The sequence below is a fragment of the Pinus tabuliformis genome, chromosome 6, assembly GCF_031772625.1.
Source record: "Pinus tabuliformis cultivar Carrire ecotype Pingquan chromosome 6, CPIR1, whole genome shotgun sequence".
NCBI lineage: Eukaryota > Viridiplantae > Streptophyta > Pinopsida > Pinales > Pinaceae > Pinus > Pinus tabuliformis.
In genome coordinates this window covers 496,111,768-496,136,635 of record NC_142292.1, presented here as the reverse complement: position 1 = coordinate 496,136,635, position 24,868 = coordinate 496,111,768, and the positions used below count along the sequence as shown (strand labels likewise).

The 24,868-nt window shown below is 37.5% G+C and overlaps 1 protein-coding gene across 9 annotated transcripts in view; it reads right to left on the bottom strand.

Annotated features, from left to right (window-relative positions):
- Positions 1–11,309, bottom strand: part of LOC149259499 (protein NONRESPONDING TO OXYLIPINS 2, mitochondrial-like) — a 48,852-nt gene extending 37,543 nt beyond the window's left edge. For 3 of the 9 annotated variants that reach the window (XM_089418560.1, XM_089418544.1, XM_089418552.1), the window contains exons 1-2: positions 11,004–11,309; positions 10,461–10,579 (exon numbers count right to left, since the gene is read on the bottom strand). In XM_089418560.1, coding sequence (XP_089274686.1) covers positions 10,461–10,579; positions 11,004–11,170 — 286 coding nt within the window. In that variant the 5' untranslated portion in view covers positions 11,171–11,309. Of the gene's footprint in view, positions 1–10,418; positions 10,580–11,003 lie in introns of all 9 variants that reach the window. The other 6 variants (XM_089418523.1, XM_089418511.1, XM_089418517.1 and 3 more) reach the window with 3 other exon arrangements.
- Positions 11,310–24,868: the final 13,559 nt, after the last annotated feature.

Genomic DNA, 24,868 nt, shown 5'->3' with positions numbered 1-24,868 from the left:
TTCATAACAGAGATCCCAACTTGTACAAACTGATTCATGATCGTGTGTGTAAACGGTGGAATAGACTTAATCTTCCACTACATTGCTTGGCGTATATCCTTACGCCAAAATACTACTCTACATCTTGGTTGGGCCAGCGTGCACCAGGGGGTGGGATTAGGACCAAACCCCATTTAGATCCAGAGGTAACTAGTGGATATTTGCAAGCATTAGAAAATTTGATACCTGACAGGGAGGAATGTGCAGTTGTGCGCCTTGAAATAGGCAAATACTTCAGTGGCACTGGTTTGTATGGTAACTTCCATGCAATGGACGACAGAGATAGATTTGATTCTCTCACATGGTGGGAAACATATGGCGGCCACGGACTTTTGCCAAAATTGGCAAAAAAAGTTCTTTCACAGGTTGTAAATACTTCTTCTGCAGAGAGGTGTTGGAGCACCTACAACTACATACATAATGTGAAAAGAAACAGACTCAATGAAAACCGAGCAGAAAGCTTGGTTTATGTGCACTACAACTTGAGGTTGTTGAGTCATTACTGTGATCGGGCTTATGAGGATCCCACATATAAAATTTGGGACAATCACCCAGAGGATGACAATTTGGAGGATGGCATTGTACATCTTGAAGAACTGGAAGAGGAACTTATAAGGGATGAAGATGAAGCAGCTGCAGCAGCCATGCCACCTCCACCTCCACCATCCAGTAGCAGTGCTCGAGGTCCGAGTCTTGTTCCTTTGTTGTCGCCACCTCCATCTACACCCTCACGTGGAGGGCATGTGCCTTCTAGTTCTAGTCGTCAGTCTGTGCGGGAGACTCCTAGAAGACCACCACGACCTACTTATACTCCTGGAGACTCTCATGGCAAGGGCCACATGTAGATTTACAGTTTACTTATCTTTTCTAGTTTCTATTAGACTTTAGTTTTCATAACTGTTGAGTTTTGAGTCCTTGACTCTTGACTCTTGACTCTTTCATATCATAATGATATTTTTTGTAAACAATATATGACTGTGACAATGAAAATTTGAAGTTTGAAGTTGGCAATTATAACTCATTGGTAATGATTGTGAATTATGAATATGATGCTTCGTGAAACACTAAAGTTGTTTCATTTCATTTCATTATTCATGTTTCATTTTATAACATTTCATTTCATGTTAACAGTTAGAAGTTAGGACTTAGAAATATCTAAGATATTACTTCTTGTAATGGTTAAACTTAGCTTGCAAGTACAACTTTGGTGATCAATGATGATAAATGTTATATATTGAATTTTCAATTTTGAAAGCTTGAAGTTGAAACTTTAAGATTGAATTTGATGAATCATGATTCACGAGACTCAATATGTTGCAGTTGTAATATGTATTTTACTAACTTGTGGACATGGTTGATGAAGATTATAATTTCTAGATGATTGATCATTGATGTGATATGGTTCAATGATCAATGATCAATCTATGTTTTTTTATGTTTTTTATGTCTAATTCATCATTCTACATGTTTTTGTTGACATATATGTATCAAAAATTAAAAAAAAAAAAAAAAATATATATATATATATATATATATATATATATATTTTAAATCGCTCCAGGATTCGCTCCCAAACCGGGAGCTTTTGAAAATGGTCGCTCCCGCTCCCCGCTTCCGCTCCCGCTCCCAAGTAACATAGATCATATAATGCACCATGTACCACATGAGAATTAATTCACTCTATAACTCAATTTGGCTCAAGTATAAATAGTAGTGACGTACTTGAGAATGCCATGCTCTCTACAATAACTTTAGAACTCATTGGATTTGCATTCTCAAATCTCCCTATTATCAAATATGAGTGTCTTTAATGATTTCCTGCTCCATTTCTCAACTACAGCTTTAAATTCTAAGAAAACATTCAACGGCATCAAACTTTTGTGCCAAGAAATAGATCCAACCTTTTGATTATAGTCATCTATAGAAGCGATTAAATATAGCTCACCATTCATTGACAACCGACTCACCAATCCACATAAGTTAGTAAGCATGAACTCTAGAATTGATTGCTTTTCCTTTTTAGAACAATTCACATGTTTGCTTGCCCAAGATACAAGCTTCATAGAGCATAGAAGGATTTCGTGTTTGTGGAAAGCCATGAGCCATATTTAGTTTATGTTGCACCTACAAACTCTAAAAATTAAGATGACCATACCTCAAGTGTTACAATATACTATAATTGATGATTGTTTCCATCTCACATTCTCCATACATCGTTGCAAGTAATCTGAACATGCCATCCTCTGTTAGAAAATCAAAAAGGCAAAAAGATTTTCTTATACTTGATAATTACTTGTGATGTTCTTGACTTCTTATTAAGTTATCTTTATTTCTTCTTGCCAAAGCAAAAGCAAATAAAACAGTGGACACCAGATATAGGCACTATGTCAGGGAAAAACCCCCTTCGAGGGGAAAACCCAGTAAAAATTCTCTTCCTTTCAATAGTATTCTTTGAGACTCTTCACCCTAGATAAAGACCAAACCTTCCCTCCACACCAAGTCAGCCTCCCAGATCTTCGACCTCTTTTCCAACAACTTCGACTATGTAGTAGCTTCCGGCATCAGTGAAACTTGGAAGACTTCGATCTCCCAAACTAGGGCACGAAACAGAGAGAGAGAGGCACCAAAATTTTGCTTTTCTTCTTCTCCTTAGACTCCACCCAACTCGCACTTCCTTTGGCTTCTTTAGACCCACTTCACACTTCTTCGGCTTCCTTAGAGATATCGAACTAGCTTGAGATGAGATACTCCAAATGAATTGGACTGACTTCTATTTATAGGCTTCAAGGGAAGTCGAATTGATGTCCTTAGGCTGACTTGATCTCTTCTAGGCTGAATTAGTGTGGAGGATACATAAATTACATTTGACTCAATACTAAACCTTTTTACATGATTCAAAAGCCCAAGAAGGGTCTCTTTAAAAGTACAATGACTCTATTGACTCAGAATAAATCCTAGAAGTCCTCAATGGGGACTTTGACCTAAAACATGATGACCCAAGCATGAAACCCATGCTTTAATAAGTCATAATAATAATAATAATAATTCTTTTCTTTATTTTTTTTACAAGTACATTACAAGATGACTCAAATACATTAAATGAAGACCGAACCTAGTTACATTTTTCAACACTCCCTCTTAACTAGGGAGGTATTCATAATATACAAATATAATGGAAGATCTCAAACTATATGAACAATGAAGAACTTTAGGCACCGCAATGCCATGGACTAGATTCCTGACCAAGGCAATCTATCCATTGGTCTCTCATCAATTTAGGCACCGCAATGCCACGGACTAGATTCCTGACCAAGGCAATCTATCCATTGGTCTCTCATCAATTTAGGCACCGCAATGCCACGGACTAGATCCCTGACCAGGGCAATCCATCCATTGGTCTCTCAACAATTTAGGCACCGTAATGCCACGGACTAGATTCTTGACCATGGCAATCTATTCGAATGGGAATAAGATGGACTCAAGCTTTCAGCCTCTCTAGGTACCATCAAGCTTACTTGCTAACCATCAACCCAGAAATCCAAGTGCATGTCAGAGCTCAATGACCAACGCCACCTTTCCAACTTCGAGACCTAGACATCAACACAAAGTGTCAACCAGATGTCCTCCCAAGCAATGCTTCACTCACAAAGCCTCAACACCCCTTGATCCAGCAAGTCAAGGACCACAAATCTCTCCCGATCAAACTGATCAGTAACTAACATGCTATCAAAAACCTTCGAGAGATTCACCTATACAAACACAACCCCAATCAATAATATACTTTCACATGTACATAATCAAATACAAACCTTCGGGGTCTTTCAGACAACAGATGTTGCTTCTCAACACAGTAGGACTATCAACTAAATCTTTGACAGAAGATTCCTTAATCATACACTTTCCTTTCCTACTTCACATGCAGCAACATATCCTTCATTCTCCAATCAAAACTATGTTATGCCCTCCCTCTCAACTAGGGAGCTTTCCTTTATCCAGGCTCCCTCTTAATCTAGGGAGATCAACTTCTTTACTTCGACATCAAAGAATCTTTTGTGGCTTCCAACCATTTCATTAGAGTTGTCATCATCCACATCATGCTTATCAACGAACATCTTCACCATATTGAAGATTGTGTACCTGCACAACTTAGATAGCAAGTACAACCAAATCTATAAAAGCATGAAGTTAGCCATATCAGAATTACGGAAGCATTTCAACCTTATATATCAAATACCAAAACAAACAAGAGACACATACTCTTTCAACATCTTACTAGGGACTTAGTCATAAACCCTAGACTACTTCATAACAACTTTCATTACATCTAGGGTTTCAATGTTTCTTCCAAAGGTATGACATACCTTTCCTCATAGCAAACCCTAGAAACAATTCAAACAAATATAGATCAACAAAGCATCTAACAACTTTCAGAATTCATATGTTAGACTCCTTACTAGGGTTTCACACAAATCCTAGATTTCATACATGGGAGTTAATCAATCAAAGCCATTCACAACTTAGTCATCAACATGACCAGCTTCCACTAAGATTAGTTGCAAACCCTAGATTTTTCAATCAGACATTAATCACAACTAAAACTCATATTTCAACGATCTTACAAAAATCTCAAATTATCACATTGTCATCAGAGATTTTTACTTCTACTAAGGTTTAACTCCAAAACCCTAGAATTTCACAAATACTATCATCCTAGAGAAACAAACATTGACTAGGGCTTAGTTCCAAACCCTAGGATTCATGATCACCGATAAACAGGTCAAACTCATACATCTAGGACTTCATCATCATGCATAGGCATTTCATGTCATGTGTTAGTCAGACCCAACTTCCCAAGTATCAACAAGTTTTCAACAAACAAACTTGATTGGACTAGGGATTGATCAGACAAACACACATTCCAAGGAAATCATTTCTAAGACATTATAAGGGTCTTTCTTACACATTCCACCAAACCCTAATGAGTTAGGGTTTCAATATAAGAACATAGCAAACCCAAAATTACCAAAACTTCAAAGGTTCGGGATTTTAGACTTTATCATTCAACCCTAAGTTAGGTTTTCTTGATCATAACAAAAATCCCAAACATGACATCATCAATTAAGACTTCAAATATCATTTCTCAATAACCCTAAGCAATTTTAGGGTTTCAATCATTCACATTAGCATACCCTTAGGTTAGGGTTTTCCAGAGAACCTATCTAGGGTTCTATAAAATTAGTTAAGAATATGAGTGGGGTAGATTTATCAAGTGATGAATCACCCAAAACAAGAATCATTATGATTCAATATAGCTAGACATAACAATGTTAGTAATAGATTGTCAAATGAATAAACATTTATTATAAAGAAATCAATGTTTTGTAGTTTAAGGCATACCTTTGTTTCTTGACAAACCTTATCTTGGGTGGCTCTCTTCAAACTCCTTGAGGATATAGCAGATGTTTTCCTAATCAAGACAATAGAGGGAGAATGGTGATTAGTATTAATATAATCAAAACTTAAACAAGTACATGAAACCAAAAACTGAAAGGAAATGAGATACTTATCTTTGGGAGATGTTGGGGGCTCCCTCCAAAGCTTGAGGGATACCTATAAACTTATCAAAACAAAAGAAAATGTCTTTTCCAAAAATCATGTTAAAACCTATAAATTCTAAAACATCAAAAATATAAAATAGGACATCTAAGACTAAAAGCAAAGGACTTAGTAGTGTAAGTCCCTTATGTCAGATTCTTTGGGTTTGGCTTTCTTTGGATCTTCTTCTTCAACAATGTTAGCATGATCTCTTTCTCTCTTCTTATTTCTTGGATTGTCAGGACAATCACTCTTGTAGTGACCCTTCTTATGGCATTGATAGCATTCTACCTTGGACATGTCAACTTTCTTCCTTGGTCCTTTCGATTTCTTTCCTTTATGTTGAGCAATGTAGGCATTTGAAACATCTTCAGAATTGGCAACTAATGAGATCCTTAATTCTTCCTGACTGCAGGCAATCCATAGTTCTTCAAAAGTGGGAGCTTCCTTCCAACTGTTAAGTCCTGCAGCAAATGCACCCCAAGTAGGTGGCAATCCTAATAGAGCAGTGATCACGAGTTCTTTATCTGGAACAATTTCATCAATGGCCAAAAGATCATCTCTGATTCTTGCTATCTTCACAAAGAAGGAGGCCACTGTGTCTTCTTTAGTCATCTTTGTGGTCCTTAGCTCATTCTTCAAACTTGCTACTTGACCAATGTTCTTAATAGTGAATAACTTTGACAAGGCTTCATACATTTCCTGAGCATGATCGATGTTGGCTATGAATGGGACAAGGTTGTCCTTTATTCCTTCTACCATTAGAGTCATGGCCACCAATTCTAGTTCCCTGAACTTTACTTTGTCAGCATCACTGGAGTCTTTTGTAGGCTTCTTTACTTTTCCTTTGACCAAGTCTAGAACCTTGTTCTTTTCAAGGATGAGGTCAATCCTCTTTTTCCAAGACTTGTAGTTAGAGGCTCCTTCAAGTTTGCTTTCTCCCTTAATTGTATTAGACATTGTCTTTGAAGATGGTAGACTTCTTTCCTTGAATAACCCTTTTGAATGATTCCTTGATTAAGTGCTTGAGACTGCCTTTTTCTTCTTTCTTCACCAAAGCTCTGATACCATGTTAGAAAATTAGAAAGGCAGAAAGATTTTCTTATACTTGATAATTACTTGTGATGTTCTTGACTTCTTATTAAGTTTTCTTTATATCTTCTTTCTTTAGTTCATCAAGCAATTACCAAAGCGAAAGAACATAAAACAACGAACACCAGATATAGGCACTAGGTCAAGGCAAAACCCCCTTCAACGGGAAATCCCAGTCAAAATTCTCTTCCTTTCAATAGTATTCTTTGAGACTCTTCACCCTAGACAAAGACCAAACCTTCCCTCTACACCAAGTCAGCCTCCTAGACCTTAGACCTCTTTTCCAACAACTTCAACTATGTAGCAGCTTCCGACATCAGCGAAACTTGGAAGACTTCGATCTCCCAAACTAGGGCACGAAACAGAGAGAGAGAGAGAGGCAACAAAATTTCGTTTTTCTTCTTCTCGTTAGACTCCACCCAACTCACACTTCCTTTGGCTTCTTTAGACCCACTTGCTTCTATTTATAAGCTTCAAGGGAGGTCAAATTGATGTCCTTAGGCCGACTTGGTGTGGAGGATACATAAATTACATTTGACTCAATACTAAACCTTTTTACATGATTCAGAAGCCTAAGAAGGGTCTCTTTAAAAGTACAATGACTCTATTGACTCACCATAAATCCTAGAAGTCCTCAATTGGGACTTTGACCTAAAACATGATGACCCAAGCATGAAACCCATGCTTTAATAGGTCAAAATAATAATAATAATTATTATTTTCTTTATTCTTTTGACAAGTACATTACAAGATGACTCAAATACATTAAATGAAGACCGAACCTAGTTACATTTTTCAACATCCTCCTCATAGCCTATTACTATGATTGCATAGTTGCTTAGATTGTCCTTGATAAAGCATTTGTCATCATCAAATTCAATTTATTCATCTAATTCACAAAGGGTAAATTCTTTTATAAACTAAGAACATAGAAGACCTCCTTCAGATCACAAGTATCCCATGTTCTCAAAAGAACATGTACATCACCTTTACCTTCAATCTCTTGTGTTCTATCATCATCAAATTTGATATTTTCAAGCTCTGGAAGTTTAAAATTCTTGAACCAATCTCTCCTCGCAATCATGTGTTTAGTTGCGTCTAAGTCAATATGCTAAACAAAATTGACAATTTCAATAATTGCTACATAGATTATGAGTGCACCTATCTCCTTGGTCTTCTCCATGATTCTTCTTTTATACAACAATTCCTAGTGCCTCTTCTCTTTTGTTTGTTCACAATTGAACTTGTAACAGTGGCATGCATGATGTCCTTTCTTGTTGCAATAATAATAGATTACATCCTTGGTGCTCCTTATTCAATATCAACTGCAATAAATTGATCACAAACATCCTGAATGCATGTCTTATAGTTTGTAGCATTCTCACTTATCACTCATCTTGAAAGCATATAGCTGGATGTGTACATATAATATATGTGCCCTATTGGACATCTCATAGCGATTCTACAACATGGCCCAAAGCTTGTTCTTGCTTTTAGCACTCCGGATATGAGGAATGATGTGATTCAACACAGTCAAGTTCAAGATGTATTGTGCATCTTCATCTCTTGATTGGTACTTTGTTAACTCAATTGCACAAATAGGTAAATCTTCTTTTCCCTCTAAAAGCTTTGACAAACTTTGCTTCACTAAAATATTATAAATGCGAAATTTCCAAATGGAATAGTTCTGACCATCTAACTTGGTACCATCTCCCACTCCAATAATCCTTTGCGCTGTATCAACTACAAAAGACTATATTCAAATTTAGTTGGCTCCAATCTAATCAATCAATGTTCCATAATTGAACATGGCTATAATACCATGTGAGAAATTTCAGCACTCGAACACTTAGAAGTCAGCACCGATGCCTTAAAATTTCAAGGGCAAAAGCTTAGCCGTGTGATGCACACTCTGATAAACACACCCAACTTATAGCATCTTTGATACCACTTGAGAATTTCAAGACTCAAGCACCCGTGTAAACCACTGCTAAATGTTGATTACGGCAAAGCACACTCATGTTTTCGTCAGTGCCCAAATGTTAACACTGCACAGCTTCCTAACGTAGCTAGTTGCAACTTCAACATCAACAGATATCTGTCCTTTAAATTAAAATTATTTCCAATAAACATTCAAGATCCCCCACAAATTATCACGAAAAGTTAACTGAAACTCACAAGTAGATACTTTGTCTAAAGAAGCTTTGAACCTATATGAGGGTACCCTAGTTGTACTTGAGTACAGACGAGGTACTCTCATTTCAGAAGCTGAGAATCTCTGTATTAATTATTTTCTTGAGATGAGCGCTAAGGTTTCAGATCTTCTAGTTTGTGTGTAAATATTCTGGTTCTCTACCAGAATAAGCCTTTAATGTTTTTCGATACATAAGAACGATTGAATATTGTGAAGGCCTGTAATAAATAGACATAGTTTCTTAGACATAGTTTCTTTTTGAATAAAAGTGCATAAGCTGTATATGGAACAGTCTCCGACCACTCCAGAACAAAACAATGTATAATTTGATTTCTTTCTTGTAAATATCAAATATAAGGTTTTTTCTTTAAAAAGATAGTTATCATGAACATTTCATACACGAGAAGGATCAAATAAATATAGATGGACTCATAGATTGAAGAAAAGCTTACTGTGTTAACAACAAAAACTGCAAGAGCAGAATTACATAGAGTATAAGTGTGCCTTCAACAACATAAGATCTCAGAATGTGTGGCACAACTAGCCAACAACTCTGATTAAACACTCACCTAATGAACTGATATAATCTACTGATCATCCTCAAATAGTGAGGTTGTAACATATATAGTCATCTGATGGATGATCAAGATAGACTTTGTCAATGATCAACTTTGACCAAATATTTCAGGTTTTCTCCATTAAATCAAGGTACTCCACGATTAACTGAATTATGAAATTTCACTTGATCATCTCCATGTCATCAATCCATGCTAGCTCGACATTAGATACCAACTCTCAATACTAAGCTACATCAGCTTCTGCACACCTGCATATTTGTGCTCGACTTCACATTACAGCTCCTTGATATCTGCACACCCAGAAGACTCAAGTGCGTTTGACTAGCTTGTCTTCAGTTCTGCCTGCACTAAGTTATAAGCCCTCACTTGTGTTTCCCATGCTCTTTTGTCCCCAGTGCAACCGGATTTCCAATTATGTTTTCCAACAATGAAATGAACAAACAATTGAATACCATAGATAGAGAGACACATGAAGGGAAACAAGATCATAGAGATGTTGAGGGCTAAGATAAGGTAGGTCTATTCTTCCATATGTATACAAAATCATATACATTTCCTTAGCTTCTGTTGACTATACACAGATTATAATAGTAATTGACTAAGACATATGACTTTAGACACGTTGTATGGTAACATATTAGTATTTCTTACTACCTATTAGTTTTACTTTGTATTTAACAACTCACCCAACCGACTATACTTCATGCATTAAACAACAGTAGTCTACACAACATGACCCCTCTAGGACCACGAGGTGCAAGTTTCAAAGGGTCTAGTGGATTTGAAAATCAGGCAAGGATTTGTAATACATTTGTCAATATGTACTATAGCAAGTCAATTACTTAGATGGGTAGGTACTAGCACACGTGTGTGTGGAGTAACAATCCATGTGGGGAACATCAAGTAGGTCGCAAACTCACAAAATAAACATTAGCGTTCTGGAGAGGTGCAGCAGAGGGTACCCTGAGACAGCGCTCGAGAACTCCGAGAATTGACACTCAGACATGATGTGAGCCTGGCAGCTGCAACTGCACTGTGTAGAGGGACCAATGACTGAGCACAAGCCATCTCTGCAAACAGACTAACAAATGAAAACACAAAACCATAAGAGTTCACTCTAAATGGTATTCTCCATTACAAGAAATAACAAAAGTGGGCGCCTATAACTGCTTATGTTGAACTCAAAGCCATTAAAATTAAGCTGGCTATCATCTGTGGCATTCTGTTGCTGGGATCCATTATATGTTAAACTCAAAAATCAGGAATTGGGTCCTATGACATTAATCTGTTGCAGTGATTGATATATTTAGTTTAAAGGAATTCATAAAATAGATGCCGGAATGACGTGTTTGTTTAAGTATTACTGAAATCTGATTTATGAACAGTGTTCCCAATAGCCCATTTGGTATGGAGCTTAACTAACAACCCATGTGTGGAACATATTGAAGCTGAAGTAAAACAAAGTCGACTCGTGAAGAATAAAACATTGATTATCATTAACATACCATGATACAGAGGTAGATCGACGCGGGGGTGCTGCAGTATCTTGAGCAATGCGGGCAGAAAATCTAGAGGAAGCGGCGGCCCTGCTACCTTCGGTGACCTTGACATTGAGAGCAGATCTGGCTTTGGCACAGATTGATCTCGTTAGAGATCCACAACGTTGTGCCATTGTTGTAACTTCAGATTCAATATCGAATCGGTCTCAAGGGATTTTATCTGCTAGGGTTTTAGCGAGGTTTATGACGTCGCGATACATGTTTATACAAGCTGTTCTGATAGAGGACATATTACAAGTATTTTATGTTGTTTCCAAAACTTCCACCCATCCAGGAAAGATTATCAATAGTCCCCGTGTCTAAGGATAAAGTATCTTATTAGTGTTAATTTAAATGGGATGTTTCCGAGTTAAGAGCTAATCCATCTTGCTTTGTTCACAACCTATATATTTACACGTGTTGATTTTTATTAATATATTATAGGTGTTGATTTTGAATATATGAAATATATGTTAGTTTTATTTAATTGGGAAGGAAAAATATTTTATTATATTAATATATATTTTTTCTTGAAGAAATATTCGCTTAGATCTATTTAAAGGGATCACTTCTTGCCAGTGTATTAGTCATCTTGCAAGCTTATTAGCAGAGCCTAATCTTGAGGGCGTTGAAGAGAATTGACCTTGTTACCTCCCATTAGCAAGGTGCTTTAGCAATGAGAACTAGACCAATTGAGTTAACCCTCGGGGCTTGAATGCATTGAAATATTCGGGCAGATCCACCCAAATGGATCACATCCTGTCGGCCTATTAGCATAGCCTAACCCCGAGGGCGTCGAGGGGAATTGACCCTGTGACCTCCCATTAGCAAGGTGCTTTCAACGACGAGGACTCGACCAATTGAGCTAACACTCGGGGCTATAATTTTTTTATGTTTATTTAATTATCTTAATAAAATATAATTTTATTTTAGAATATTACTTATCAAAAGTAGTGAAATACTTCATAATTTAATATGGAGAAATGTTCTTATATAACATTATATTTCATATTCCCGGATCGGGTTGTGTGCCAGCTCACAGTTCCTCTTGGGACTCTCGTTAAAGGTGACAAGAATGGAGGCAACGCGGAAGGGCGGCTCTTGCCAGTACATCATATGTGTGAATAGGGAGGTGAGGAGGTAGGTTGCATGGGAGAGTTTAAGGCAGGAGTAATTCGTCGTCACGCGTTTAACCTCCAGGTGGTGAAGGCATGCAACCCATTCCATGCACTTGCTCTGTGGTATTGTGTGGTTTCAAGTGTCAAGCAGAGGTATCTAGATTTCTATTTTCTAGTGGCAAGCTCGACATGGAGGCTCCATTTGTGGGAGGACAATGGCTTCGAGTTCATGGCGTTGGTAACCGGGGATGTTCTATTTCTTTCACCCCTACCCAGTCGTGACAAATTATAATTGCAAATGTTGCATGCAAGGTAGTTGGCCCCTCCTGCAATTGGATGATTGTGCGACCTAGAATTGCCTGTTCAATAGGCGAGCATGTTTGTGTGGCTAAATTTTATCTTGCATCTGTTGTTTCTATGTCGGTGTCCATCTTATATGGTATTTTATTGCTTCGAATGGGAATGTATGGAACAATTTGGGTTACTTGTCTTTTCTGGAAGGAATACTCGCCCGATGGGAATGGTTGTTTATGTGATTGGATAGAATGGCTTTTGAAAATCTCCTTTATCTCGTCATTTCTGGTTTTATATTGTTCTGGTGTGTTTATATATGGGAATTGGCTAGAGGAGTCGATTTGTAGCTCCTCCCTTCTGTGGAGACAGACCATCCTTGGTTTCTTTCTGTCACGAGATGTGTCTGAGCACAAGGTGCTGGTGATTGGGAAAACGCGACGTTCGTGGTTTTCCCTCTCGACCTGTTATGCTCTTATATGCCGGGCATAATGTCATTTGCTTCCTGCTCTTGTCATATGTATATGTGACAGGTCTAATTAATTTGGAATCTCGCTAAGCCTGCATGTCGTTGGTCTTGGTTTAATTGGTGGTTTGGGTGGACAAGTACACTGTGGTGAAGTGGTGGTTGCAAGATATGGTTTGGCCATCTCCGGGTGTTGGTCCGTCAAAACTAGGGGTCGGGGGTGCAATAGAAAGGTTGGACCTCAGGGTGGGTGAGGATCCTCCTCGTCACAACCGTCGAGGTGGAGTGGTCGAAAAATGGATGCCCATCATATCAATGCAGCGGCTCAAGCATATACTATAGGTAGTCTTGTGCAGGTGAAGCAGTTAATTGCACCTTAGGAGGCAGACCTCAACCAGTGGGTTGAGCATGAAGTGCAAATGGAGGATTGGCGTTTACTGGTCCCTAACCCAGGCCATACGCGAGGCAAGCTCACACAGTATAAGCAGACAATGCATCTGTATTCATTGATGAAGAGTATAGTAGCTCGAGCTATTATGAACTTTACAAGTTCCATTAAATCTGGCCCGGGTTCCAAGAAATTCAGAAAGAATTCCAACTTGTCCAATTTCAAATTCAGTAGCAGAATGTCCGTCTTGGTTGTATTGAGAAGCACATTATGTGCCTTCCTCAATTAGAATTACTAGGTTCCTGTTGAGAATGCAACAAGATGATGGAGCTTAGTGAAAAGAAATTGCCTTCACTAAGTGGGCCCACAGGCTATTTTTGGCGCAAAGTTTATTTTTAGACATATGGATCATGGTCTATGAGTTGCAGGATGCTATTTGTGGATGATTGGTCATGTTGGTAAAAATAGATGGACTTCTATTTTTAGACATATGGGCGGTTTCTATTTTTAGACTGCTAGGCTAAAAATAGAACAGTCAAATATTATTAGCTCATAATAATATTTGGACTATAAACATTATCTTATCCTCTTGGAGCACTTCAGTTTGAGCTACAGATGTGGCACATGCAGCTGTCAGAAGGAAATACGCTTTTCTTATGAGTCAGTTGAGCTATTGCATGGTGGACTTCAGTTAGAACTCAAGTGATTGAGTTTGGTGGAGTTGATTGAGGAGTTGATGGAGTTGTGTTCAGTTTGACTTGGTTGAACTAGTTGTATTTAGTCTAACTGCAGAATACACTAGTGATGAGTGATGTGAATTAATTATTAATTAATTCACTAATTATTAACTCATAAAGCAACTAAAGAATACATCAGTTAACTCAGTGCATGGACAGTTCAGTGGAGACAGGTGTTCGAGGTTGAGATTGCTATCAGTTGTGACTATAGTTGTGCATGAGATTTGCACAATCAATGGATTAAGTATTGCCAATGAGGATTGTGTGGTTCAGCCAAGGAAATACGAGTTTGCTTCAGCCATTCTCATCTATTCTCATGGAGGATTGCGCAATGGAGGTAGGCAGACAGTGGAGGAGATTTGAACCTGTGATTGATTCAGATCTGAGCTAGTTTTGTGTGTAACAGGTGGAGATAGTACTGACTACTTGTGAGGAGTATTGTACTATGTATTGTTACATGTTATCAATCATTATAATATACAGATAGTGTGGGGTTTTCAACTGTATGCTTTCCCTGGGTTACATACAATGTTAATGTGTGCATGCGATTAATGTTTCATTGTTTTTAATTCTGCAAAATTGATGATCAACGTAGAGGAGGTTATGTATTATGCATGTATTCAGCAATAGTGTATAATCGGGATAATCTCTGTGAATAAGTGTCATATTATTCAAAATTTCTACAGTTCCAGCGATGAGGACAAAGCTCCGGTGGAGTCCTCTGATGAATAGTAGCATGCAGTTTCCTTTTTGTTTATTTTGATGATGTATATGTCGGTTAGTAGTACTTATGTTAGCATGTTAAGGGTGAATTGGTTTATAGACATCCAGTCATACAAGGCTTTGTATGACAGACTTAAGAACCTTAGATTTTGGATGGCTTATAATGTGTTACGATGGCCAACAGACCTGGTTTCCCACTAGGCAGGTTGAGACCACGGAACATCTTTCATGGATGTAACCTGCTTTTTGCAAATGAATGAATGAAAGGTCCTACTAAGCTTACAATATATATATATATATATATATATATATATATATATATATATATATATATAGAGAGAGAGAGAGAGAGAGAGAGAGAGAGAGAGAGAGAGAGAGTAGCTTTGAAGGTTATGTTTAATTGGTCAAGTCTTCGTCATTAAAGAACATTTGTTACTGAGAGGTAACGGGTTCATTTATCTCGACACTCTTGATGTTAGGCTCCATGGTTGAGTTGGCAGGAAGTGATCCTTTTGGATGGATTTTCCTCATACAAACATTTTGTGGTGATCGTAAACTATCATGGATATTCCACTAGACAGCTCCTCACAACATATCTAATAATATTATATTTAAAATATGAGATTCTACACTATTACAAATTTATTTAATTTCTAGATATGTAAAATTAATTGTAATCAGTGAATGCATGTAAAATTAAATCAAGCATAAAAGTAGAGAACGACAAAATAAGCTCACAGACACATAATACACAAGATATGCTCTCTGGAAAACCCTTTTGGGAGAAAACCCAGCTCGAAGGTGAGGTTGCTTCGCTCTCTTTCTCTGTCTAGAAATATGGATGCATATACAAAGAAGTAATGTATGTGGCATGTGGACTGCAACACTGCACAAATCCTCTATGTGTGCTCTACCTCCTATCTCTCCTGGCTATATTTGCTCAGCTATGAAACAAAATGCTCTCGAAAGAATGGAATGCCTCTTCCTCCTAGTGGCCCTGTTATAACACAACTCAATAACCTACTAGTGGTTAAGTTTGACTACATCAACTCTTAACTAGAGTTACAAAATAGACTCTTCTAGAGTCTTTTACATCACAAACATGTGGCTATCCCCTTTTCCATGAATAATGGGGGCTAACGTGACATCCTCCTGAACTATAGGTGTGAAAATAGGAAGGTCAACTTCTGAGTGGCATAACTTTTGCATACGGACTCTGATTGACGTGATTCTTGCGTTGTTGGAAAGATTTCTGTGTGTAGAATAGCATAAAAAAGTGTTGCGCTTGTGCGGCAATGTTTTACCCCCCAAAAAACGTCATTTGATGCCTCAAAATGCTCCCGGAAGGTTTTGGACCTCGTTTCGCCAAACTGGGTCCCGCCGGTAAAAACGGTCCCGTGAGCTAATTCCTCCACTTTTTCCATTCCAAATGCATCGAGATGGATGACAAACAATATAATAATCCAATTCAGATCATGTGGACATAGCAGTCACCGATCTATGAGGTTCGTGAACCACGTAGAAAGTATATATATATATATATATATATATATGACTAAGTAATCACATCTAAAATAGTTAAATATTTCTTAAATTTAGAATCTAGATGTATCGAGTACAAAAAGGGATTAGATTTTCTTAACATGTGAATTTCTTAATATATGACATGGAATTAAATGTTAAAAACATACTAAGAAATATAATTCCTTTTAAATAGTTTAAAAACAAAAACACCTATCTATCCTCTTTCTCTTGTGTTATAGTATATCATTTGTTCCGTTGACTCAAACTTTCTTAAATTATATTAGACATGTTATGAAATTTTGGTTTTCTATTTTTTCATTTTAAAATAAATTGTAATTTCTATGTTCTCCAATAAAAAATATTAAATGAAGAATGGATGTCTCAATGTCAACCTAGTGTGTTTGTCAATTGCATTTGTTTTGGGAATTTTTGTTTGCAGTCACCCAAGGGCTTGTGTCTTAGGCCTGCGGCCCTGGGCCGCGATTTCTCTAATTTTCTTTTGGATTTGGTTCGTTGTCTCGATTTCGGCCAGGGTTGATTTCTTTGTAGGTTATGGCTCAACAACAAGATCTAAGTGCTCATCCGTTCAGGAGTTAGTCCTTGATTTTTTATTTGCGCTACCCTTTAGGATTTTTTGGCCAAGCAGTCAGAATGGCTAATCCGACCCATGACTCTCAGCTCTCCAAGGAGGTCATTTCCTTTAACAACTTAGTGGCTAACAACCCTAAGTTTCAGAAGCCCCCTCCTTCCAAGTTTGTCAAAAAGATCAATGAAATTCAAAATATCGTGATCTCGGCTCCTCAAGCTCGAACTAGGGCTTTGCAGCTTACAGAACCTAGGTTGATTGGGCAATTTACATGCATTTAGCCTTCCCCTAGATCTGTCAAAACATAGATTGAGACAAACCGGAAACAAAATATGAAGGGGGATGTTGTTTTTTCTTTTGTTGTCAATGATTTCTTCACTCTTTACTTTGAATTCAAGGAGGATCGGGATCTGATCTTTAGAATCAGTCCATATTTCATGGGTCCTCAAGGGCTATATCTGGATCAGTGGCAATATAATTTTAACCCTCATTGTCACATCCCCACTATCATCCCATTTTGGGTCAAACTCCTGTATCTTCCTCTACATTGCTGGAACAATGCCACTTTTAGATTAATAGGAAATTTTTTGGTGAAGTATTTCGATTGTGCAGAGCCTATAGAGGGTTTATTCGCTTGTGTGAGAATCTGCATAGAATTTGATATAGAGAAAGGGCTCCTGATACTTATCAATCTTTGTATGGATGATTGGACTCATATTTAGGAAGTCGATTATGATTAGCTTCCCTTTAAATGCAGGATTTTCCATGAATATCGTCACTTTGCCAGGAGTTGGTGTAAATCCCCTGCAACAAACGAAAATCAAGGAGAACAGGGAGATCAATGGTAGAAATCAAAGAGAAGAAAAGGATTCAACAAGTAGCAGGCCCCTCAATAAGGAAAAGCACCCCTGCATTCCAAAACATCAAGAAACAATAACACCTATAATTCAAGCAAAGAAACACAAGTCAATCGGGTATCTAAAAGGGCTCAAGAAATAAATTTGATGCCCTAGAAAATCTAAATAACGAAGACAACCCATCTCAAGAAGTGTAGGAGCATGTTAGACAAGAAGATGAGAAATATTTGATAAAGGAGACGCAAGCTCCTAAAGACTCTCAGGAGTCCTTGGGGGAACCATCAGAAGATGAGGAGTAGGCTTAAATTTCCTTGAAAAAAGTTACAGGTCAGATCCCCGTGGCAAGCTTGGTAGACGAGAAATATGAAGCAGAAAAATCTAAGGAAATGGATCAGGAAATTAGATTAAAAAGATGAAAAACCAACAGAGAAATAAGAAAAGAAAAAACTAGAGCAAAAAAAAAAAAGAGTTGGGTTTCCAAAATACCATTGCTCGCCAGTTAGCAAATCACAGGCACAAAGAAGGGAAAAAGGGAGTAGCAGCAGGCCCCTCAAAAGGGGCTTCTAATCCCAAAGGTAGATAATGAATATTATCTCCTGGAATTGAAGGGGCTTTGGTTCAAGGAAAATATATTAGAAGCAAAGTTGTTAACTTTAATAGAGAAAACATTTGTTTCCCTTTTCTAGGAGACAAAATTGGATAAGAATGCCCTTTCACCTATTCAGAATGAAATTTGGAATAAGAAGCTCCTGTTATCAGTCAACTCTCGAAGAGCATTTGGTAGCTTGGGCACTTTTTGGGGTCTGGATCAATTTAAGCTATTGAATAGTAGAAAGTCACAACACTAGATATTGCTACCTTTCAAATTATTGCAACAAACCAAGTATGCTCTATCATAAATATTTACATGCCAATTCATTTTATATAAAAGAAAGAATGTTGGCATTCTCTTATGGAACTCAAGGATACTGAATTTGGGGAAAACTATAATATTGGAGGAGATTTCAATACCACCCTTCTCCAAAAAGAGAAGAGAGATGAGTCGATGATAAGGGATCATTTTCAAGAAACCATTGAAGATTTGATTTCATCTCTTCAACTTCTAGACATTAAACCCTCGAGGCAGTGTTTTGAATAACCAAAGAGTTGGTCCTGGTCATATCGCAACAAGGTTAGATTGGTTCTTGGTCTCTGATCTTTTTCTTTCTACAAATATTCAGCTTCAATCTTTGATCCTCCTGATAAAAATTAGATACAATTTAAGGCCTATCTGACCATCCTTCAGCACATTAAACCTCTCTTTTTGCATTAGAATACATATTTTTGACTTTAATATGTTCATCAGGAAGGTTTAGAGATAATTGCATATTATGTGCCTAATATTATTTCTTTTTGTAGAATATTGTGAGAGTATTGGGTAGATTATGAAGACTTGGAGGATGAGATCATCTAGGGACTTTCTCCTTGCTATAGGATGGACCATGATTGGATAATAAATGAACAAGATATTATGAAATTATTGAACATATTATAGAGCTCCAATAATTAAGAAAAACTAGGAATGTGCTCCCTCTCATTTAATGCAAATTCCTAGTGTTGAGGACTAGATCTACTTTTTGAGGGATTTTGGAGGGGAAAGTTGCCTCCTTTCAAGGATAATGCTTCCTCATCACTTTGTATAAGTACCAATTCTAATTTGCCTCTAATGGCATGTATTTCTTAGTCTTTTTGTGGAGAAAACTTGTTACTTACTAGCTCCACTTTCATTTCTAGCAAAGATGTAGTTGGATTGATTTAAAACATGGAGTTTGGTGCCACTTTTAGCTTCTAAAGCTTGGTTTCCTTCATAGGACTCTGAGTATCCTTGGGCTTGGCCATCCCAAGAGCCCCGGAGCCCTGTTGTATACTTTATTTATTTTCCTTGAATGTATTTTTAACTTGCATCTCTTATTTCTGCATTTACTATTCATGCTTCTTTTGGTGTAGATCATATTGGTTAAATTATTGAAGTGAGTTTTTTTGCAGGTTATTTATAGAGTCAAAAGAAGGTACATCCTTATAACAACTTTGAAAATTCATATTCATCATTGAACTACTTAGATTGGTTTACTAGTTCACAACTCTAGAATTTCTGGAAGTCTCTTGTAGCAAAATAGTAGTCATCTTATGCTATGTTTTAGCACACGTTAACGAGGCTATCTTGAGTTGATTTCACTTGGATTGAGTCCTAAAAACATTCAAGTTAATAACCAAAATTACCCCATAGCATTTGCACTTGATTAGGTTAGGCATTTGGTAGGTTAACTAGCTAACTAATTCTTGAATTTATAGTTTTTGTAGTAATTTTCTGTTATTTTTTAGCATGTTAAAAGGGTATTTTTGAGTGATTTCACTTGGATTGAGTCCTAAAAACATTCAAGTTAATAACCAAAATTACCCCATAGCATTTGCACTTGATTAGGTTAGGCATTTGGTAGGTTAACTAGCTAACTAATTCTTGAATTTATAGTTTTTGTAGTAATTTTCTGTTATTTTTTAGCATGTTAAAAGGGTATTTTTGAGTGATTTCACTTGGATTGGAGTCTTAGGACATCTTACTTAATAACAAAATTTACCCCGTATCATTTTCATTTGTGAGATAACTCAGAGGATAGACTAACTGGCATACTATGTATTTAGTCTTTTAAAGTATAAAAATCAGAATCTTTTTGTGGTATGAAGGCGCTCCTCTGGATTTCCAGGGTTAGCACTGTCATTAAAACTCCTTATTCTACCACCAACTCCTTCTTTCTACCTCAAAAACTGCTCTAAAACATTGTTCACCAAGAGTACAATTCTGGTTTGTTGAAGGCCACCGTGTGCATTGTTCCTTGTGCAAAATGGGACCCTGAAGGGTACTAAGCTTTGAAAGGGCAACATATAACCTTCTCCTTCCTTCCACTTCCCTTTCCCACCTTTAGATAACCGTTTCTACCCTTAGAATGCTCACGGATCCAATCCTGTAGCAATCTCGTAGCAGTCTTGTAGCATCCTATAGCATTGTCTAAACTTGACCAAATTTGCTTTAAGAGCTTGATTTTTGTATCTTGGGATCGAATAATGACCTCCGTACTTTGAATCCTTAGTTGGAGAGTACCAAGGACCACTTTAGACCCATCCTTCCTTCACTGCAAGTAGATAACAACAATTAAAATTAGTAGACAGATTTCCACATTTGCATCACAAATATTATTCTCTTATGCAATGTGTAAGGACTCTACTGCTAAAGCTAAATTATCTTGAACTTAGTGATAAGAAGGGAAACTCTTTAATGCAAATAGATTAGACCTAGTTTATGAAGTTATGTTCTTAGATTTTCCGGTCATAAGATTTAGATCAAGTTTCTTTTTTCAAGCAAGTTTTCACATTCTGCAAGTAGAGTAATGATTTACATTTTGCAAGTAGAAACTTGATTTGCATTTACAAGTAGGCTGGCATATTTCATCTATGCAATCAGTACAGTCTTTTACCTTCCTACAATTGTAATTAGTTAGTCTTTAGAGTTGGTTCATGCTCATTACTTTGTGCAATTAGAATAATGTTTGATTTCCTTGTCTTTTATAGGTTAAGGTTTCCATTTCAAGCATTTTCATTTCTACAATTAATGATATTCACTCAATTGCATCGGATCAACGAAAGAAGGACATATTGCATGCTTCACATATAGTGATGACACCTCTTAAGTTTGTACAAACACTGGGTTGATAATTTAAGTTGGTAACTCTGGGAGTTGCAGCATTCTTGTTGCAATACAAGGGCTCATCACTTTTTGGTGTTGTTGCCACCCATGAAACGTGGAAAAGTCAAAGTGGGGAAAGTGATAATTACGAGGAGTGTGCACAACGACTAAAAAAGGAAATACATGTAGAGGCCATATCACCAAGCGCACCGAGTCCACTACCACAAAAAGAAATAAAAGGACAAGGCTCAACTTCATTTGTACTGATGTTGATTCCAAAAATAGTTAGAGAGTCTCATTAAGGCATCAAAGGTCGAGTTAGATGCTTTTAGGGGCTGCCTAGGGTGCTACAAAAGAGATACAGAGTTCATTTGCAGGTGCTATAGGATCAGGCACAGTTGCTACAAGAATATAAGAACTGCTACAGGATCACAACGGAGATGCTACAGGATCGTAAGGGAGATGCTACAGGATTGGAGCGAGAGGTGAAAAAGGGTCAAAACCATCGAGAACTTTCCTCTAAACCCCCTCAAACATAAATAATTCATCCCTAGAGGGGTAAGTTGTATCTTTTCTCCTCATTCTCCATGAAATTATGAGTAAAATTATGCCTACTATAGGGATCCTATAGCAAACCCCTGTAGAGTTAAATTACTTTAAAAAAAAATTGTATTTTTACATAAGAAAGGCGGAGTGGGAGTAGAGGTAGTTTTCCTTGAAGCAAGCGATATAATTCTTCTCTTTATTTGACTAAAAGGAGGCCTTCATTGAGACACAAACCCTTATCACAACACATCAAGAACAGACACCAAAATCTAGTGTTAAAGGTAGGCAAGAAGAAGAAGAAGAAGAAGAAGGAACACAAAAAGCAAAATAAGGGACCCATGGAGAGCCCTTTGGATTTAAAAAGACAGGAAAACATGTGAAAGAAATAATCCTCTCACCAGGAAACATAGAGAAAGAAGTGGTTTCCACCTTGGCCACACTTAGCACACCTATCAAGCCCATTGAAAATAGCCCAAGCAAGGCCCCTTGTACTTTAAAAGGAGAAAGAGCACTAAGATCAAGCAAGGGAAGCCTCAACCTCCCTCAACAGTCCCAATTACAATTGAGGAATCAGCTAGCCACTAGGTAATGGATTCGGTATAGGGTGAAAGGAAAATTAAGGAGGTCACCTCCCTTAAAGCAAAGGGGAAGAAACTTTTGACACCCATGAGAAGGCCTACCACTAGAATAGTCACAACCAAGCAGCTCAAGGCACAAATTACCCTGCTATAGGAGAAAACAGAGTTGCTACAGGAGAAAACATAGATGCTACAGGAAGATAGAAAGTTGCCATGGGAAGACAAAACATCGCTACAGGAAAGTGTTGGACAACAACATGATAAATCAGTGAGGTGATGCAGGCCTCAACCCGCCAAACCCAGGATCATTAAACCACATCAAACATTCAACGCTTGGTTCATGACTGTTGTTCTTTCCTGATTTATAAACTATGCTAATAAAACCCATATCTTAAACTCACGGTGATATAAACCACAAACGGTTCTCCAATGAACTCTTAAAAGAGACTTTGTCATGCGCACACCATAGACAAACCATGCATTTAACACACGACAGTGTCCCATTACAGACAATTTATAAAAACCATGACCCAATTCAAAAATCAACAAAGGTTGCGCTATACTATCATTTCCATCCTCATGATAACCGTCCATACCAATAAAAAAATCTCATATACAGCTTGATTGCGCCCTTACCTTGTGTCTTTATCTGCTTATATCAACCACAGGTGATCTCCCAATGGCGGCCATACCCATAATGTACATTCTCACCTTACCTTAGTCTCTGCAACAGTATTAGACCGAACTTTACAGCGGACAAGCTCTTATAACCATCAATGTATATATTTGCCATGCGCTCCTCCATTCTGATATCGCCCCACTAATCATGCATATGGCAGTCATATAAATAACGAAGCTTCAACCATTATTAACGCCATCCCATTATGCTGTTCACGGCTTTGATTTGATAAGCCGACAGTTATAAACCTGCGTATAAAGGCGCAGCTCTTCCCATCTTCGTTGCAAGCAAGTTATCCAACTAGATATAGATATGACGGTCTCATGTGATAATTCGGTTAATTTGACAGGCTACGCATACAGCTGCGTAAATCGCAGGCGCAAAGCTTGAATACACATGTGTGAACTACTGTCGTGTATATATCTCTGCCAGTACTCACCTGTAATTGATTCCACGCTTCCTCCCTTGTCTTTATTTGTCACATATAAATGATTACTACGCCCCGCAAGCGAGATGTATATATAATGACTGGAAATTTAGATGTCACACACACGGATGGATGAACGACTGTTCTGACTGTACATATAGACTGAAAAGTCGATTGATTCGTTCCAATCTCCGGAATTCACCACAGCAAACGCCCACAAAACATCTGCTCCACCATATGCTTTCTGGTCAACGCATATGTAATTCAAACTCAACACCAAACAGACTTGCAATGCGAAATTGAGACCGCCAGACAACTTCAGATCTTCTAGCAGTTGGTCTTCAGATCACTTTCGGTGAACACTATTTGAGTTCAACGCATCCCGACAGACATGTAATTGTCTGGTGTGGAGTCCTCGGCATATTTTAGCAGTTCGAATTCAGCTGATACCGAATTCAACTCTAAGCCACAATAAATGCGCGTCCATAATTTAGCATTACACATGCGCATACAGCGTTTTAACACGTTGTCCGCCCACAAAGCTAAATATATAGATACGGTTCAGCGCTTCCGCTATGAGCTCTCAATGGTGTCACCGCCTCTTAATGAAAATTACAAGAGTTCTGGCTATACTAACGAAAGGAAATCACCGGATTAATACACTACAAATACATATGGAATCACAACCAGAATCACCGTGCCATTCAACATTACATAACTGTGTATATATGCGCCATATAAACTCAATTACAAACAGAGACGGAAATCACTAATCATCGGTTATCCACTTAACAATTACGATACACCAGCACATATACGATTTCAACATGCTCATATTCACATAAAACTAATATTTACACAGAACTTGCTCTTCAAGGCCAGATATGCAAATCTATGGCCCTTTTACAAACTGCCCGAAGGCTCTAAAGGAGAATACTTCTTTCTCACTCACTCCTATTCTATCTCTTTCTCAAAGAAAACCATTCCTATTTACATACTTAACTAATTAAATGCTCAATCCCCTTAGTATCTCAACAAATCCCTAAATCTATCAACATCCCTAAAAGATAGATTCTCATCCCTAAGACTTAGAAACTAATTCCAACTTAGGCTCCCTCATTAATTCTAAGTCTATTTCCTCTCATATTCCTTAAAAGAATATTTACAAAATCCTCACTTTCTCCCATTTTATTA